The 20,708-nt window shown below is 38.5% G+C and overlaps 1 protein-coding gene and 1 long non-coding RNA gene across 2 annotated transcripts in view; one reads left to right on the top strand and one right to left on the bottom strand.

Annotated features, from left to right (window-relative positions):
- Positions 1-201: 201 nt before the first annotated feature.
- The window catches only part of LOC116772410 (zinc transporter ZIP11), a 36,315-nt gene continuing 15,808 nt past the window's right edge, over positions 202-20,708 (bottom strand). The window contains exons 5-7 of the mRNA XM_032664602.2: positions 8,989-9,087; positions 5,261-5,419; positions 202-1,043 (exon numbers count right to left, since the gene is read on the bottom strand). Coding sequence (XP_032520493.1) covers positions 965-1,043; positions 5,261-5,419; positions 8,989-9,087 — 337 coding nt within the window. The 3' untranslated portion in view covers positions 202-964. The remainder of the gene's footprint in view (positions 1,044-5,260; positions 5,420-8,988; positions 9,088-20,708) is intronic.
- On the top strand, positions 13,355-19,373 carry LOC133319134 (uncharacterized). The gene is made up of 2 exons (XR_009752829.1): positions 13,355-14,281; positions 19,260-19,373. It is a non-coding gene; the product is annotated as an uncharacterized LOC133319134 (long non-coding RNA).

Here is a 20,708-nt window from a genome sequence, read left to right as displayed (position 1 = left end):
TTAGGAATTCGTGTATTTGGGTGCGCGAGCGCATCGCACCCGGGGTCGTTGACCTCCTAACGCCCTTCCATACAATCCCTGTCCACATTCAGTCACCGAATGTTACATCATCGTATATTGTCACTCGTTAACAAACGTACCCTCGAAGTTACGTTACCGAGATAACCCAACAAATCTAATAAGGGAACAAAATGAAACTCATTTCAATAATAATAAAATTATATTTCATATAATTTTTACATACTATTTTTTTAATAAGACGCATCTTATCAAATCGCTTTCCAAACATTCCAGTTACGGATACAATTGACTTAATACAGATTGAATACTTAACCTAACATCACTGGAGACATTTGGTTCCACTAACTTACTGTAACCGCTCGGTTACGCGCACCGCGATACAATATATTGTCAATTCGATAGAAATATTTACAGCGTAATAAATTATGTTATATGAATAAACATCGAAAAATTCTGCCAAAAATATTATATATATATTGAGTACTTAAATTATTTTTTATAATATTTTTATATGAAAAATAATTACGTCTTAATCACATACATATGTTACTGAAATAAAACACTTAATGCTAAAATTAAATTATATTAATCCATATAATTATAAATAAATCAATATTCATCGCCGGGTCGTCGGAAATTTACCTTCGTCTTGTACAGTTTTGTGCAGGAACTGTTTCAAACTCATTCAACACGTAATACTTATGGTCTGTCCGTAAGTCCTCTTTTTATTATATATTTACAAATCTTTAAAATCCTATACAACGGAATATAATACATATTGAGATAATTATATAAATATACAATTAAAAACGTCGCATACGAATGTAAGCTGACGGTTGTAATGAATAAAAAACAATAGTTTTATTTGCATTTAAATAATTATCTCGATATTTATGTGTGTATACATTGGTATGTAGGTATTGAGCTATGTAGAGCACCGGTGTTACCCCAGCCCCACGTCTAGACTCATCATAACCACGAAGCCGACGATGCAGCCCCAGGTCGCCAGCTTACCGTTGCCGCTGTTCAGATAAGACACATTTAGAAGAAACAGAACAAGAAGATTCAGCTTCTTGTATTGATTGATTACACGAGAAGAAATTTAACTAACTACAGTATACATGTAGCCTCAGTTACTTCATGTGTAAGACAATTTAGTTATGTTTCAGCTATACCTATTTCTCATAATCTCTAGAACGAGTTTAGATTTTTAAGATAACCACAAAAAAAAATGACATGTTTACATTGTAATAAAATCTCTGATTACTTTCATGCGTACAAAGAATCATTCAAAGCATCAAACACGCGGACATGAAGGAAGAACGTTACAATTCTGTATGATGAACAAGCAGAGTGTGATGGGAATAATCAGTTCGGAAACGATCTAATATAATGCATATCCGTTCAGGAATAATCTAGGTTTGTAATATTTAACGAATAACCGATAATCCGTTATGAATTACGTGATTATGAAACGCGTGTGCGGCGGCGCTAGTCTTACGTGCTGTTGTTAAACAATCGTCATTGATGGCCGGACGGAATCCGCTAACTGGAATTACGGCCCATTACAATAATACGATTCCGCGTACTTACTTGCATACGGATTACGGATCGGGCGATTCTATTGTAAAACGCGGCCGTTCGCTGGAGACTGGACCGGCGCTCGTTCATTCGTTCGTTTATGATACCAAGTTTAAGCAGGGAATTCTGATGTCGGTTGTGTCACAGTACGCGTCAGTTCACGAACTTTCTTTGCCGTAATGTAAACAGGTAAAAATTTTTACGCAAATCTCCATTCACGATATCAGCTTTCTTGTTAGCACGCAACATAATACATTCGATATGATATGAGTTCAAATTGTTAGGCGCAAACGGAGACATTTTATTGAGTAATATGTCTTTATATCAAAACATTTGTGAAAGCGTAGGTGTTAATAGTGTATATATGTTTTCGTGCCAGTCGATCGCTTGTATGTCATATATGTGCGGTGCTAAAAAATAACAACACGCAGCTTCATTCACGGTTTTTTAGCTGAAATAGCCCGGTCATGAACACGGCTGGTAAAAATAAGGTGAAAGTACGAGAGGACTATGTTTTTTATATCTGAGACTTTCGAGACTATTCGTAAAATAAAAAAGCGTTGTACATCCGATGATATGATTTTTATTAAAATGGCTACGTTTGTTTTAAACTGTCTATATATTATATGGGCGAATGAGCAGAGACGGGACACGGTGGGACAAATATCGAACCGTATTGCTCGGCTATCTCGCGAGTTGCGGGATTCGATGGTGCACGTTTCAGATAATTTGTTGATTAAATTCTGTTAAGTGAAGTGTAATTTTATTTCTGTTTGAGATATTTGTATTATTTAAATGCATCCGAAAAGAGACGGGATATTCCGTGTCTGTATAAGTCGCGTTAAATTTTTGCTACATTTTCATATAAAATTATTAATTTACTGATGCTTTCACATTATGACAGATAAACTATAGATTTAAACGAAGGTTTGACCTGTTTTTTTTGTTAGAAATGGTCAGAAAATATACTCAATATAGGTTCTATATACATATATAATGTCATTAATAACCGTTCAGAATTCCTCGTATATTGATACGTAGCTGACAAACAGACGGACAGGTATACGTGTACGTAATTTTTTGAAATCATTAAAAAGATATTACTACTATACTAATTTTAATATATTTGCATCAAGAATAATTATTGCAATAAAATTGGATTAAATTTGTACACATAATAATCATTTCTTTTAATTTTTATATAATATAATAGATATGTTCATTTAAATGTATTAAAATGTGTAACTGTTCCCGTGTATCACATAAACTATTAAATATAAACAGTAAATAATAAAACGTTATATTTTTAAACTTAATAGGCTTTTGTATAAACTAATTATTATTTGTAGTTTCGGATGGTTCTGTTGTAATTATCATTGTGGTGCGCTATGCGGGTCGCGTCCGGCGCGCACCCGGGGTGGACACACGAAAACCGTACATATATCAAGTGACATCGTGCGCGGCAATCCAGGGACAGGGGCGTGTATTAACGAGCTGTTACAAATGAGATGACGGTGAGCACGATCGTATGAATTAGGTCACGTGTAAGCTTTGAATGTCTTATAATTCGACGACTACCGTAACGAGGAGTGCCGTCTGCAGTGTGATTGCAATCCTGGGGGTAGGTCAGGTCGCCCGCTCTGGATTCCCAGACGGTGACGTCACTCTTTAGACAAACTAGAGCGCCATCCCCGACTCCGTCCCCCAAATGGTTTATTTCACATTATTTATTATTATTGACACAGCCGAGACGGCGACAAACCCACGCGCGGACCGAATTTACCTAATAATGTGCCGGCCGCCCGCCCGCCCGCCCTCCGCTCCAAATAGATGGAGAGCCGCATTCGCAGACGGATGTATGTTATATACTAATAGCGTTACACATTAACTACGAAACACACACACACACACACACACACACTCGTCGTACATATATATGTATTAATCATTATATAATCTTAATAATATCTCCATTATATTGATGTTTATAAAAATATTAAATTGTTGTTATTTTTAATATCATTCTCACTCCTCTAACTTATAAAGGATTTAATTATAGAGACTTTATTTTATTAAGATTATTAAAAGCATCGCTTGTTACTCATTATAAACAAACACCTTTCTTTGCTGTCACACTAATGAGTTTTTAAGTCGTGAACGTAATATTAGTTTTCGACTTGTGTAGAATTTAAATCAGCGAGTTGTTATGGATTAAATATTTTATTGTAACAATGAAGAAAATTGCTTCAAGATCTATCGTTAGTATTGTCGTTCGTAATGAAATGTTTACAAGTGCTGTTTAGGACAAACAGTAAGTGCTGTCGGTGGACGGTCGATGGCTGAGTGAGTTCATGAAACAGTAGTGTATATTTGAAGGATTACAGCGGGGGCAGTTTAAAGACAGAAGGGTCTCGTGTTGTGCTATAAGTGGACGTCTATTTTAGTAGCGACGACAGTTGCTGCAACCGAGACGCAACGTCTTCTATATAAATACTAAGAGCATAAATAAAACATTCACGACACACATACATCATACAGAATTCTATAAAAACAATACGATGAATATTTTATCAATGAAATATTCTGAACGTTCGGAAGTCAGACGCAGTAAGAACAGACTTATTGCTACGTGTGAGTCTATTGCATAAGAAATTTTTTAACGTTGGTACCGACTAAACGAATTCTGACACCAACTTTCTGTTATGCAACAGCGAACGGTGAGTGAAACCGTGGGAAAAAATGATAGGAATTCCAATGAGATCAATAAGTATAACATTATTTACAGAGTGAAAGATCACATTTAATAATATTCGTTTGAGATATCCGCAAACAGGAATCCCATGTAAACTAAAGCGAACGAGAATCTCGCGGCGAGGGACGGGCTCGGCTCCGGACAATATGGGAGACGGACAAAAGTGATGTCGCTAAGGGGAAGTATCCGAGGAGTACAATAGATCGAGGAGCCCTAACGGTATCCAGGGAACATTGAGCCTTACAAGCGCACTTCAAACATCAATCGAAAGGCCAATATTAAACAGAACAATCCGACAACGTCGCCGACCCTCGTCAATCCAATTATGACAGGAGCCTGTATTTCGTGCCTCGAGATTTTGCGACGTAGATAAGGAGAGCTCCGTAACACGCATTACCAAGTGTCTATGAGGACGCATTAACGTATTTATAATGGGAATGCCACTAGCGTTTGAAATGAATACGGTATTGGATATATGGGGATTTACAAAGGACGTTATCTGGTCCACACTGACATTGAAAGCCGGATCGAGAGCCGCGTCTCGCGAGGGTCAGAACAAAGAGACGAGATTCTCGTATTTTTTGGGTCAATTTCAAGGTCAATTTAAGCTTTCATTTAATAATGCAAAGCGAAAAATTCTACAAAACAAATTATACTTGTAAACATACCGAGAGGACCCTCCGTGTTGTAGATTTATAAATGAGAAGGACACGTGATCCTTTTACTACGACGCCATTCATGTTGTTTAGATGAATATACACGATCACTGAGAGGTGATGTACTTCACAGAATGTAGGAGAAAAGATGGAGCAATGAGAGTTTAAGAGCTACGTGTAACAAAAAAATGTTCATCCAGTTGAAAAAGAATAAGACTTTACATAGGTATAGACATGTTATATTACTCACGATGCGTTAGCCTCAGGTATGATGTCATCAGCGACCACGTATATCATGGCGCCAGCTGCGAATGCTAACGCGTATGGCAGCGCCGGCTGGGCCGCAGCCACAGCCACAGCTCCCAGGACACCGAACACCGGCTCGACCATACCAGACAACTGGCCGTACCTGGTTGGATGAAATACCGATAAATATAGCAATACTTTGCATTTCGATCGACTTTTTATGTTCATTGTCATATTAAAAGTAACGTCTCTGGTGGAAAATTCCATTCCAAAACAGCTTAGCATATAGTTTTGAGGTTGTAAATACAATGTCACAATGTATTATCGATTATGTTCTAGTTGTTATGTTTTGGTTATGAGTAAGTGTGATGTGACATTTGTCCCGTATCCGGGTGGTGTGGAAGGCGTAGCGGGATGGAGGTCCGCGGCGACTGGCGAAAGAGGCCGCTAACGAATTGTTTTGGTGAAAGTGCGGCCCGGTGGCCAGACCACATTCCTACGAACTGGTCGACGAACCGCTTGTGGGAAATGCCGCCATCACCACGGCATCACCGTACCATGCTGTGCTCTTCACCATCGACCCAACATTAGGGTGCCCGCTAACATCCAGACTTTCAAAATGCCGCTGAGTTTAACCCGGATTCCTTGTTTCATTATTAACTTGTTGTTAAATTTAGTTTCCAATGTAACGACGCAATTTGTGACGTAGACGTTCAATTCATTTTGGGTCTATATAAATGTTATGTTAGTACAGAGATGTTAAGATCTAATTTGACATAATTACAATAGTTAGTGTGTGTGGACTGTGGTGATGGGTGCGAGGAGGGCAGCCCGTGCCCTCGGTCGGTCGACGTGACGGCATGTTATCGCATGCATTATTCAACGAGTGGCGAAAGCGGCAATTTGCGACAATATCCACTGATTCGCAGAATCGGCCGACTGTCGAGTCGCCGACAAACCATAAAACAGGATGGCCGTCACTCAATAACTATGTTGAATTTAAATAAAACCATACGTTGTTTGTTTTGTTTCGTTTCGGTCAGTCGATTAAAGAGAAAAATAACTGTTGGTTACAGAACTCCTTCATAAAGCCTCGAGTAACGAAGACAATGTACCGGGATGCGCGAAGCTCGACTCTCAACATAAGCTGTTAATGAAATCAGTGACTGTTTGTTAATATATTGGCAATATGTTACGAGTAGCTGCGAGACCTAGATATATGTTTCCCACGCACAAGTAGTTCGTTAACGAACGTCATCGGTGAAAAAAAAAGAATAAACGAGGCGATCGAGCAGTCTAGAACGACATTCGAGAAGATTAGGTGCGGCGAGGCAACATGCGCACCGCAAACCGGCCGCGATTGCGCAGATCAGCGCCATCAAGGCTGGCAGCGCGCGGCTTCCGCGAGCGAGTCTTCGGGGCCGCGGCTGCTTGAGGCTGCGGTCGCTCGGTTTAATTATTTAACTGTGAAGGTCGATCGCCCGAGGCGGCCGGCGACTGGTCGGACGACGGTCAGACAGTTCGCCGCCCGCCAGACGACGAGGCACCGCAGCGACATCGCACATCACATTCACGCAGTCACAATCACGACATAGTCACACTCTGGTCTACTGGCGGCAGCTGGACGATGACGACCAGCGCCCAGCGACCACCGACCACCGCCTCGTGCCGGATACCGACATAGCGCCCCTACAGAAATACATCATTTGTACCGTCGTTGTATCCTTTCAAACTATCCAACATGACATGTCTTAATTTGACGGTATTCATGAATATTAATAAGCAAATTATTCAAATCCGTCCGATTCTGCAACTAACTAATTTGTCAATAGACTTTAAGCACATTTCACTTGTAGAAAATTTGTAGGAATGTCACAGCCATCCCTCACTACACTCGTATGTCCCATCGGGTTCTCTAACACTACGAGACAGATTTCCCATCCGGTGTGAAATATTTTCTAGAAGTTTTGTCTACGACAATGCATAATCATATCTCAATTTAATTATGTCATAATTTAAAAAAAAACATAGCCTAACGTATAACTGAAAAAACATGAGACTTAGACACTGTCATCCAATACTGAAACAAACAGCTCAGATATTCGGGTCTGGTATGAGAGCTTTTTATTATAAAAGTACGAATTCCATCTCATTATAAGAATGAGTTCACTGTAAGTAGAAAATCTTCGTGGTTAATATCATATCTGAGCCCTGGCTGAGTTTCCACTAATAGAAGCTATAAGTCATATCAAGTAAGTGATTGCAATGGCCGCATACATGAAAATATAATCAAATCTACGCTAGTTAGTTGGTCGTATCCCGGGTGTTTTTCGCCGTCGGGACCGAGCGACCACTTGTTCGTTTCTTGCCGGAGCTGCATTCCTTATTCCAGCATTCCGTCCAACAAAGCCTACTACTGCATAAACCGATGCAGCTAACTTTCAAATATTTTGAACATATTTAGGGAATGCTGGATCTCATTACATTTTCCTTATGGACTATTTATTATTAGATTAATTTAAAGGCTGGTTATGTTTGGATGTTTAGTTTTGTTGAAATTGGCGTCAAAACGAGTCTCTTGACAATTTTTAAAATTTAACATAAACGAACTATTAAAACCGATCGCTATATAAAATTGCAGAATCAAACGGTTGCATGGGAATTAAGCTCTTTATCAAACTGCATATAACATAAGCCAACACGTTATCCCTCCTCGTCCTATTAAATGATTCCTACTACTTATGTAAACATCTTTAAGGGCTGCAACGAGTGGACATGTGTGTTATGTTTTATGACGTAGGAGAGCGTGTCAGAGCAATTAAAAATAATGCATAAGGATAATGGCATTGTACCGGGGTCGTCGTACGCATTCCCCTCCGTCTTTATTCCCGCTCCTGCTCAGCCCAAACGTAACCATAAAGTAAGGAAACACTGGAATAACGAAACGGGTGAACTTAATTGATTTTGTAGACGTTAATGAACTCGCTTTGAATATTGATAGATGGAATTTATAATAACATAGTTGATATAATGAATATTGAGACGCGGAGGTACGAAATGTGTTATAATGTCTGATAAACAGATATATCGTAAATTTGAATGAAGCGTAAAACAATGCGTGTTGGAAGTATATTGTCGCATCCAAAACGAGAAGGGGCCCCGTTTCGTAGCTCCGAAACCAGCGGTCGGGCGGCGCCAGGAGTTCCGAGAACCCGGTGGAATGCGACTATTTACAACTTTTACCTATTTGGTAAGGTTTACAGAACGCGTGCACGTACAATAGCAGATGTAACCTTTGCTTCGGCCATTTGAGCATGCCTTCATCGGCCATGTATATTTAATCGATGAGTTAGAAATGTCACACGTAAATTATGATGGAATCCCATCGTCGCTAAGTTCGCTGCGTATGTATGGGCTGAATCTAAAGTTCAACGATAATTACATGACGATATTTATTGTCACACACTGGAGAGAATTAAAACGTTGCTATAATAACATGAGATATCGTCGGATGTTAAGAGAACGGTCGCGAAATGTATTATCCTATAGAGGAATGGGGTCGCTCAGTCTGGCTGGGTTGGCATCCGGCCTAACGACGCGACGCATTCCCCATCTAGCCACCAAGCTATCAATTAGTGCGCTCCACAAATGTAACGCCATGTTATATATACATGTGCTGTTGTTAGGAAATCGACGGACGGACGTTTTAAATTCATCTGCTCGCTTACTTACCAGAAGGCTCTCCAGACGGAGAATCCAGCCGAATGGAGGGGCAAACTGACGGCCAGGCCCTCGGGGAAGTTCTGGATGCCGATCCCCAGCGCTAGATTTCTAAACAAACAGAATGGTTCATATAATAATGTGCTCCTTATTATTACTAAGGCTGAGGCGGTCATTTTAAATTCGTTCTCAGTCTTATATATTGTCATTGAATTCGGCTGTTGCACGTGAAATATAAATGTTTCCGCTCATGGCAGATGTGTCTTAGGCGTAGGCAAAGAATGTCTAATTATAATAGTAATAGGTGAAGTAAGTTCATATAATCGTATAACAGTTTTTCGGATGCCATTCAACGTCTCTAACGTGACGGGATCCAAACCGCATTCCTCGACGTATACCATCGCAACGCATCATTAAATTTTCGAGATGCGTTATTTACTCATCCGATGATTGCGTTATCAGTTCGCTGATATATAATATAGTTTTTTTATAACATTTCCTTTATTATATACCATTTATAGAGCATCCGCTTTTTGTCCAAAGGCTGAACGCATCGCAAACCTATTTGTTGATTTCTATCGACTTTGAAGAACATTCCGATTACCAATTACTTTATTGACATTTAGGTAATAATGTACTCCACGTTACAGATGGCCGCCCACGCGCTGTTCTCGCTTATGGCATTCGAGACATCATCTTGATGACGCGAACGATAAAATCTGCCAAGATAATTGAATTGAATCATACATAAAGCTGTGTACACATTACTTCCCATATAGAAAACAAATAGGATTTTATTAATTTTCAACGTGTGTTTGTACATGTCCTAGCGCATTATCAGAACATCTTCGGTGAAAAAGTTCAGGCAGTTTTTCTTACAAGCTCGTTTGGAATTTTTGCGCCAATAGGAATGTAACAATAGCGTCAAGTTTCCAAATGTCAGTTCTGTTGATGTCATACGTCGCATTCCCCTAGGCGATTGGAATGCTATGCCCAGTTTGGCGTTAACTTTAAACGATTGTTTGCTCGCTTCGGTCACAAACAATCTATATCTATATAGAATTTAAAATCTCAGTTCAATTTACGGAACTGTGTGTGTGATAGTACATGTTTACTGAGCTGTATTAGATGGGAGGAAGAGGCGACATTCCACGAGAGGACGCCACATCGCACCTGCCATCCTCGGCTAGGAATGTAGCTAACTGTACAGCCTCCGAAGCCGTTAAATCTCAACTGTTCCCGCATTTAAAGGTCATAGCCGGTCTTACGTAATGCATTATACTTTGAATTTGAATATAGCTAGGTTTTGTTTACGGATTCGCTCTAATTTATATTTGTTCGTGAAATAAGTCTATGTATTTTATAATTTATGCGTATCGCTTATATGTTTCAAAAACTTAAAATTACTCAGGCGTTTTGTTAAATTAAATTTTTTTCTATCATCTGTTCATTTCTGCCATCTTATTCACAAATTAAATATTTTTGTATGATAAAAGATAGTGAAAGATAAGGCAGTAAGAATTGGTAGAATAGGGAGATTTTCTTGAATGGGTTAAAAATCACGCGGCAATAGCCGAGAGGTGAAAGCTGCTGCGGGCGACTTACGATCACATAGTCTAAACGCATCTATCATACATCATTATGACAACACAGATCAAAGTTAAATGTTCAAAAACATCATAAATACTACATCTTAATATATTTTTACTAAAGCGGTTATTTATTTTATAAAAATAAATTCAAAACGGTTTATGTTACGAACTTAATTTATAAAGTTCTCATAAAGGACACGCTAGTATTAAATCTAAATATAAAGCAACTTCGAACACCGTCCGTGAATTTAGTGTTCTGTGTATATTAATATAAATTAATATTAAAAAAAATATAAAAGTAACGACAAATATAAAACTGTTATGAAGATACGATTGATAAAATATATAAATTCCACGGCGGAGTCATTGACACATTTGATACGAATCAATTAAGAATTCCTATTTTATATAAAATCTTCACGCTTATACTAAAATATGTATAAATGTATCCAATGGACCATAAAATTTTGCAGTGTCGGTCATCGGGCGCGAGATTGTAACGTATTTCGACATCGCCTCAAACGAATCAGCGAGTTTATTATGTCAACAGACAAGTATAGAAATTTTATAAGTGAACAGAGGAACACCGGATATATCCGGATTCCGATTGCGTAACAGACGAGACCATTTCACTTTCCGACCTACCCGGAAGTGAATTCCTATGCACGATCATACGGCGCGGCCGATATTTACGACCGGCCGAACGTTATGGACCTTACTACGATGACTTAGAGTCCTAGCGGACTCGGTCATCAGAAAGCGTCGCGCCGAACACAAAACGCCAAAACGGATGTGAATGTCAGACGGAGACGGACAAAATGTGACTTAATCACGAGGGTATAGAGTCGATATTGTCCTTGGAGGAAGAACGATCGCGAAAGTAGCGGCAACTTTCACGACACGTTAGGATGGGGGCGCACGACATGACGGCCCATTGACGACACCCTGACCCACATACCATAGATCCATTCATGAAGCGGCCTCGAGCGCAGCCCTCACCATGGTGTACATGGTATTTCCACCAAACATTGCATAACCTCGCTTTATTGTCGCAATCGTTGTTACGAGGACGCAGACGCGCCGACATCATCGCACTTGTTCAATTAGAGCCTTCTAATAATATACGCACTTAGCTTAAACACGACGTCTGCCGTACGCCGAACGCCCAGCTCCGAGCGCCGTTCACACACATGTATAAACGTACATTCATATCTAAAAATCTATCAGATTCCTCTCAAGGCTTATCCTTATTTTCTTCAACAATAGATTTTATGATTATCCGAAATTAAGTTACACGTCATGTAGGTAATTTTTTTATTATTTAGTCATATTTGACTATCAGTTAGGTAATAACGAAATACAAAAAGTACGATTGCATTTACAACTATTCTAGCCATCTTTTTAAGGATTATATAATTGTTTTCTTTTCTGTTCTTTCCTCATGTACCTACTATGATAATCCTTAACTTCTTTACGAGTTTCCCTATCAGACAAAACAAAATTAAAATTGCTCCAAATAAGAAAATATGTCAAAAAAAAATAAATTAAATGCAAAATAGAAAACGAGGATTACAACGCTATGGAATTAACAGCATTTAATATAGAAGATTATTTTTGCTCTACGCACGTCTTAGTTTATTGCCATACTTTACTATAGTGTTGTCATATAAGTAAAGAAAAAATATTTCTTTACTTCTCAGCCTTATTTATTCTCTATTATAATTATTTCTTCAATTTCTATGAATCTTCGAGTCTGTTTAATGGAGCAAGACCCTCAGTGGGCAGCCCTCAGTGAACTGTGGGGACGAAAGAACATCGAGGGATAAGTGAATCCACAAATAGAACGAGGGTTCGGTTGACCTAAAAACTGACTGCCGTTTCTTTTATTGGTTCCTCATGTTGTGACTCAATTGAATTTGTAGGTTTATGTAATATTTATTTAACATGTTTCGTTACAAGTACGTAGTATGCTTAAGATGAATCGGTGTGATTTTCCTTTCATAAATAAATATGTATAAATTATAAGGTGCTTAAATAACTCCAGAACTGTTTGTGAATTATTGTTTCACATACAAAATGCAAAGAGAAACTGAGAAACTTGAGACCGAGACCGAAAAGCTTTTAATAAAAAAAAAAGCCACGAGCGCTGATTTATAATATTCGAATGTAATTAAAATGTAGAAACGAATTTTTAGTTTGAGGTTGTTGCGCTAGGTAGGTATCGCATGCGAAAGTGCAAGGGTGTGGGAGGGGGAGGCGGTGGTGGAGTGGGGGGGACGGCAGCAGCGCAGCCACCGGGGGAGAGGGGGGGAGCCGGCCAGACAGCGGGGCTCCGCTGGGAGGCTAACACCAGCCTCTTGCCTCCGCATAGCTGAGATCGACATTGCGCGAAAGCTGCCCTACTTACACGAGAATTGTATAATCCAAGTACTGAGAATAATTAATCGGTACAAAGGACAATGTTACACGACTCATATGTATGTTATGACGAATAGAGATTTTATAAATATAGGTATAATATATATTTTGCCTTACGTATATATAGCAAATGAATATGCGGGACGCGAGACATTTATTCAAAAACAATATCTATCATCACGGCGATGTACCATCCGTTAGATGGAACTGCGTTTCATATTACCCGTTGGTTGTGATCGTTGTATGTGTAATTAATACTCACATACATAATAGAGGAGACTAGTCTAGGGAGGGAGGATGGTGGTGTGGGGGGTATGTTCCACCGAGACCGCTAGTCTCACTTTAAAGTCTGAAAACAGCGCAGACTATTAGCGAAGTCTCCGCACTCTTTAACCGTGCTCGAATAGTCCAACAACGCAATTAAACGATTCTCGCCATTACTGTATACAATATTCTTTATTATATACAAAGATTATGATTGTTATAAAAAAACATGAAGGACATCCATCAATAGCTAAATATAAATTCGCTTAATTTTGCTCATCGCGTGACATGTGTTCGAACTGTGTAGATAAGATTTTGAAATAATTAAGTTAGACTAAAAGATATAACATACATATAAAAAACGAGCGCGGATTCCTTAATATAACTAATTAAATTATTAATACTTCATTAGTTAATTGATTAAAATAGAAATAGAAAACGAGTCTATTAAGGAATTCATATCTGACCACACCGTTTGATGTACACTCGTCGGAATTTGACTGATAACTAATTACTACAGACATTATTAAGTTGCAGACAAAACGAACACATAGATCTCAATAAACTTACAATACATTAATTAATTATAATACAAACTAGAGAATCGTATTCTACGCTAGAGACTTAAGAATCGCAGCGCGTAACAGTGTCACGGTGATAAATATGCTCATCGGACCTCCAGGATGGTGGAACTAAGCCTATGTTAGAGTGCATCAAGACTGGCGGCGGTCGGCGCCGGACACGTCATCAGGCCGCATTCCGTGGCGCGTTCATTCATGTTGAGAGAGCGAGAGCTAGCGGAGAGGCCTCGGGCTAGAGGGAGACGGGGACACCAGCGCCGTTACCCTGCATGGGAATGCAATTCGCGCAAGCGCACGGATTTGATGCCGGACTCGCGTTCCTTGACACAGAGCCATCCCAGCCCTGGCATCCTATCGGAGAACATCAGCGACGCGTCTGTTCGCATCGAGCGCCGGTTTCCTGTGAGAACGCCGACTCGTTTGTCCACGTTGACGTCTCACGCTAGGACGGTAACTATATACGCCGTTCTTTAATTTCGACATTTCATAATTAACATAAATTTCAATAAGATTTAATAGGACAGAATTAAATTAACATTAAAAATTCATGAGAGACATCCGATCGATTAAATGAGAAACAAGGACGGCGGTCGCCCATGAAACAAAGGGTACCGCTACGTTGGCCAAGTACAAAGTTCTATTACAAACCGAGAGGAATGTGGTCCGGCGCGGCGAGCGACTCACAGCTAGCTTCAAACAGGTTAATATTATTCAACCTTAAGTACTAATGATAATACATCAGAGTCGTTAACATATTTTGTACATAAATGTCCCTATTCGAGGCTATACCAAAAATTTGTACTCCGTTATCAGCGCGCTGGTTGTCGCGGATCCACGGTGGAATAAAACGCTGTACTCAGTTCCGATACAGTTACTAGTCGTTCCCGGCACATCCGGCTGTGAGCGTGCAGCAACGAGTCGACAACGAGAAATCTCAACAGAGAAATATATGAACAATAAACTTACAACGAATCGCCACTTAAGTTTCGACAACTTAATTTGCGTGCTGTAGAGAAAGGCAATGCCAAGTGCCAACATTCCATTACATCCCGCTTAACATAAACAGCATCATAACATGAGGAAAACTGTACGAGTTTATTTGCCATATATTATTCTAAGTCGACTATAGAATACAATGAAACGAATTGAAATCTTTTTTAACCTATTGAAGTTTTGAAATATCTGTCCGCGTTAAAACAAAGATGGCTGACAATTAAGTTGTTAGCGATGTCCAGCGATGAAATTTATATGATGGGCGATTTGCTGACTGTCGCAACCTGGAGGCCGGCCAAAAATGTCACAATAAAGAGAAAGATGTAAACACAGCCGCATTCTGATTTAAAAAAAAATAAGGTCGAATCGGTAAGGTCGTCTCGTCTGTTAGCAAGACGTCTAGCCAAAAATGACTCATAACTGTCTGTGACTTTATTATTTTTGAAAATGAACAGCGAAATTATATTACATGTGTGATTCTTTTTAAAACTATCAGCTAAACAATCTACGAGGCTTTGCGGACGGGATATCGAAATATAAAATCGAAACGATAAATAAATAGAGTAAGCTTATTTGATGCTGACATTCTTGAACAGATAACGTTGATGTAAGTTAGATACAACCTCGTTGAGCGGTATATGTAAATAACTTATATATTTCTAATACTTAAGTTGAGTCAGTGAATGACAACACCGTGTATTTAACAAGTAAAGGCGCCGGCGCGGATTTCCTTCGACGTTGCATTCCCAGCGATCCATCGACGTTACTCAGACACTAGCGATTATAACAACTATATACGTGTTCCGAATATATCATTAACAGGACACGTGACAAACGTACATACAACATTCACATCCGACATATTATACGTACTTTTTTTAATTATACTAACGTATACTTACAGAGTGAAATTTAATTTACTTGCGACGTCTGAATTTATTATATATGTATAAGTAGGATAGAGAATATAGTATATATAGACTATATGTAATTACGAATGATTTCTATATAATAAATACATTAACATTGATACTGATGTTTCGACCAGCATCAGTCAAGATTAAGACGGAACCTCAATGGATGTTCGGGTGTTTCCGGAGAGTGAGCCTCAGTCTCATACTACATGCAGGTCGCGGTACTCTGGGACTGCATGTTATTCACACAGCATTACTCACCCATTCACATAGCTCCCGTGTCAAGGGCGGCATCAAACTGACGAGATTGTACACTCAACTAGCAACATAATGGATTCTTGGAAAAACTATTCAGATCACAGGAACCCATCCGCTTTAACAATGATTCATAGCATAAATCATGCAGCATTGGATTCCATGTAAAACAAATATTATACATTTGTTTACCTTGGTCCCGTCTATGTATGTAAGATATTTTTGTGATACAAAAACAATTATGATACACCAGATATTACGATAATGTAACGATAAATAAACGATCACATTCTATAATAACATGGTAGAGGTTTTCGCCTTTAATGGGAAAATCGGAATATAGTCATGTAAGAGGCAATTACTGCTCCAATGACGCGATCACTGACCGCTGACGTCCAACATGACGTGAAAACGCTGATCCTGACGTGCTCTATTAAAACAATTAAGTGTTATTTTTATATAAAAAAAAATATTAATAATCTGTGAATGGATATGGACGAATGAAATGAGTCAAATATTATTTTAAAAAAGTTTCCGTCATCCCATGACACATATAGCACTGTTAATAGTGAATGAGTTATGAACCAGCAGTGAGTCATTATCGCGCGTGTCCGCAGCCGAGGCGCATGCTCACAGGAAATCGTAAAAGCGCATCTAGACCGCGCGCATCTTCCGCCACAATATCCGGTACGCTTTCGCCAAATATCCTTTAGAGTTTACAACCGTAGTTCACTGATCCGAACTATTTACGTCCGATGTTAAACCTATCTCACGTTACCGTTGTTGCCATAACTATTCCCCACAATCCAATATGTGATATATATAGCGATCTCATAGAAACATTATTCTAATATTTTTGTGAACGTCATCTTAATATGATATTTGTGGAATTTTTAACATTAAATTATCTGTCTGTTGAATGCAGAGTTTGAAGCCATTGAATACAATATAATTGATACAATCCTCCGCAAATTTTATTATTTTGAAATCGCTTTGGATTAAAAAAGAAATATATTAAGATATTGAAAGATTCTGTATGTATGAAATGAAAAGTATCCCCCCAACATAAGTACACAAGCTAGGACGAATAAAAATACACATTACTTGAAACCAATATTTAAATGTCGATTCACTACAGCCCAAATCTTATGGTCATTCACAAAAATTATCGCAAATACGAAAAAAAAAAAAAACAACATTCTTTAAAACCGAAACTAAAATCCATAAACAATAAAATTCTGAAAGTCATTCATAAATAGAATCAGCACAAAAATAAAAAATGTCAATATGAGCGAGAGAAAGTCGGTACGTAGAGGAATTCGTTATGAAACACCATGGCTGGGTATTGTTTGTGGTGGTGGCGGTGGCGGTGGGGAGAGGAAAGGGGGAGGGGGGAAGGAGAATTAAAAAGTAAACAGTTGCGCATACCATCGACGTAGGTACCACCTAGCGCACGTGGTGCATACCAATGGGGTCATGCACCAATCACGGGGGCAGAGCGGGTAAAAACAAGTGCATTTTACGTAGTTATGAATAAAGACATACATATTATAATTTATTTACAGATTACGAATCCACTTTTCTTTATTTGGTTGTTTGTATGTATGTGTTTTACACAAAAACTATAGAACGGTAGTACGTATGTAGACTATAGAGTGATGTCCCTTGCAGATAGCAAGCAAAACTCTGGGCAGAGCTTGTATAATGGGTATATATATTATAAATTGACTAATACAAACATAGTATATGCAAGTAAAGTGCTAATTATTGCTATCTCGTCTTATGTATCGGTATATGCTTTTGTGAACCAGTTCCGAGCATTTGTTAATTGCCTCCATTGCACACAAACAACTTTGTGCTCTGCGTCCCGAGCTATAGAATTTAGATTGTAACGACGGGATCGCCATATTTTTATATTTTTAATTGAGTTTTAATAAGAAATCTTTGTAAAAACAAAACCAACATATTAACGATATTTCGCGAAAGGCACCACCGCTGTTAGACGGATGCATCATTAGCGCCTCGTTCTCGCATTTTATCCGTGCGAACTGAAAACTGTACTACATCCCATGAACGTGAAATAACAGGCAGACAAAAAAACTATATAAAATATATTATTAGTTATAAAAACTTGTGAAATGAACTTAGGAACTAATTCATTTATTATGGCGTGATGGAAACAATTGAGAGTTAACATGGCTTACGATCACTAACTCTTCCTGGTACCGTAATATGACCATAGTACGAGTTCGAGACGATGGTTTGGAAGTTTCTCATTCATAAATACGTTGCTATCGCATAAACTATATAACGTTTTGTGAATGGAGAACAATGAAAGTGTAGTATTTCTAATTATATTGCTTTTGAATAAGTACTCATAACGCAACTCGTATAAGTAGACAAAGATCTCTAAGACCCGTAAAACATGCATCATATTTTTTTTTCTTCCGTTTGTCAGTGTAAGCCTTACACTAGATAAAGGCTTTTATTTATATATCTTATAAACATCAAAGGAATATTTTCATTGAACAATGTAACACGGAACACTTTTTTACCATCTTCGCTCTATTTAGTCTGTTATCGCAAAGCCATGTATATCAAAATATATCTTCAAGGAAATGTATAAATACAATTCAATCATTTATTTAACAAAAAAAAAAAATTAACGTCACCAAATTCATGACGTTTTTATTTACAGACGCCTGTTGTAGTTCATTTGGTAAATTTCAATTAGATTTGAAACGTTTAAAGTGTGAAACAAATAACAGTGAAATATACGAGAAATCTACATTAATGAAGAATGTGAACAAAAACATCGATCCTAATGTGTAATGAAGTGCGCCTTTCTTACTGTGCAGTGCAAGTGAATTCAAAAGAGTTCCGATGTTAGATGTGTAACATTAGGCGGGCTTGAATTCCATCCTGGGAAAGCGGCAGAAAGTTCGGCATGCGAGGGTCGCAGGCTTCGTAGGAATGCGGCCGGACCTGCCCCCCATGCCCCCCCCCCACACACTTTGCTCCTTAACTCATGTCTAAATGTGCGCGGATTTTCAGACGCCATGCTATATTGATGTACCTTTTACCATTTCATCTAAATACATTTTTTTCTCATTTATCATATAATTTTGCGTTCAACATCGATATTACGAATTTTTTTTAAATATAAATTCCGATGAATTCAATACTTTTATTTGAGAACATAAATAATTTACAAAAATAATTTAAACGACATTATAATGATTTTAACAGACAGATATTTTCCATAGGTTTACATGTGTCAGGCAAGACATTATTTTACGCCTTATTAGTTCGCGGATCCGATCCCGAGACGACGATGTATTCACACCGGAGTAACAAACAAACAAACAAAAAAAAAACAAATGACACAGCAGGCATAATATAAAAGGTAGAAAACAGCACCAAAATCCGTAGAAGGAGCGAACGCCGACACATTCCTCCTGACGAATCGTAAATTAGAGCGAGCGCGGTCGGCGCCGGCGCAGCGAGGAGAGCTTGTTACGATATTTGAACAAATTCCCGCCGGTGTTAATCTGCATAATAACAGCGGCGGGCACAAAGCGCTGCCGGCCTCCATTACGAGCGGGCGCCACCCTCCGCTCGGGATACTGCCTCACCCGAGCCTCGGGCCACTTAACATCAGCATTAACTATGTAAATTAACGCTCTTGTAAGGTACCAGTATATACCTCACTATCATAATGCCATATGAATTATATATTATATACGTAAAAACTTAAGGCGATTTTTATTTCTATACAGATTACGAATGTATTCAGGAGAATTTATATCATAGGTGAATTTTCTTTCATCTCATTATGCTGACGTATTTCCAATAAGCTAAACACAATAGCGCTCTCATTATCTAGTTGTAACAACAACCGCAACTTCACGCAGTTAGTTCCGATGATTTTGCTCGTTAAATAATCTTAACTGTTGCGGAAATGTTATTATTTACGTTGAAAAACATCACCGTATTTAGTTCAATGGCAGTGAGGAACTTGTGCTACATGCATCAGGCAGGGAGGCACCGTCAGCGGGCATACGTTTTAATAAAACTATTTTCAACCAAATCATCCTTATTCAGTTGCGGTTCACGGAAACGGGAATGTGAATACTCGACATCGGTAACAAAACGTTTATGACATTTGAATGATACTGACGGCGGGTTAACACTGATGAAATACCATAGAACGGGATGAAAATCGTACAGAAATTATTTTATTTATGATAGGTTTCAAGTAACAGCTATTATGGAATTCCGAAGGCGATCGACGGGGGGGCGTGCATCCACCCGAGGTTCTAGGAAAACACAGCTGAACGACAGGCGAACAGGCGACAGCGGGTTTTATTATATTCATTTTAAAATTATATATAAATTGAAGGAAATGACTGGGAAAATTTAAAATAGGTCTAATAAAAATACGCTTGCTTTTTTAAATACCGAGAGCATGAAATGTATGAACAATATTCGGACATCCTATATGACGGTGATCTGATCCCAGACGTAGCTTAGATTTTTTTTTAAATTCCCTTTTATATTAAATTATTTTAAACAGAGCTCTTTTCGATCCCTAACGCTTCTTAGGACACAAAAACGAATGGTTACTTGCCTATTACAAGGTTTCAAAGCAAGTGACAGTTCTTGTGTCACAACTTACAATTCCATGTCATTAATTAGTAAAACACGCACAAGGA

This window comes from Danaus plexippus, chromosome 12, assembly GCF_018135715.1.
Source record: "Danaus plexippus chromosome 12, MEX_DaPlex, whole genome shotgun sequence".
NCBI classification, from domain to species: domain Eukaryota; kingdom Metazoa; phylum Arthropoda; class Insecta; order Lepidoptera; family Nymphalidae; genus Danaus; species Danaus plexippus.
The sequence above is the reverse complement of the archived record's forward strand: the minus strand, read 5'-3'. Positions and strand labels throughout refer to the sequence as shown.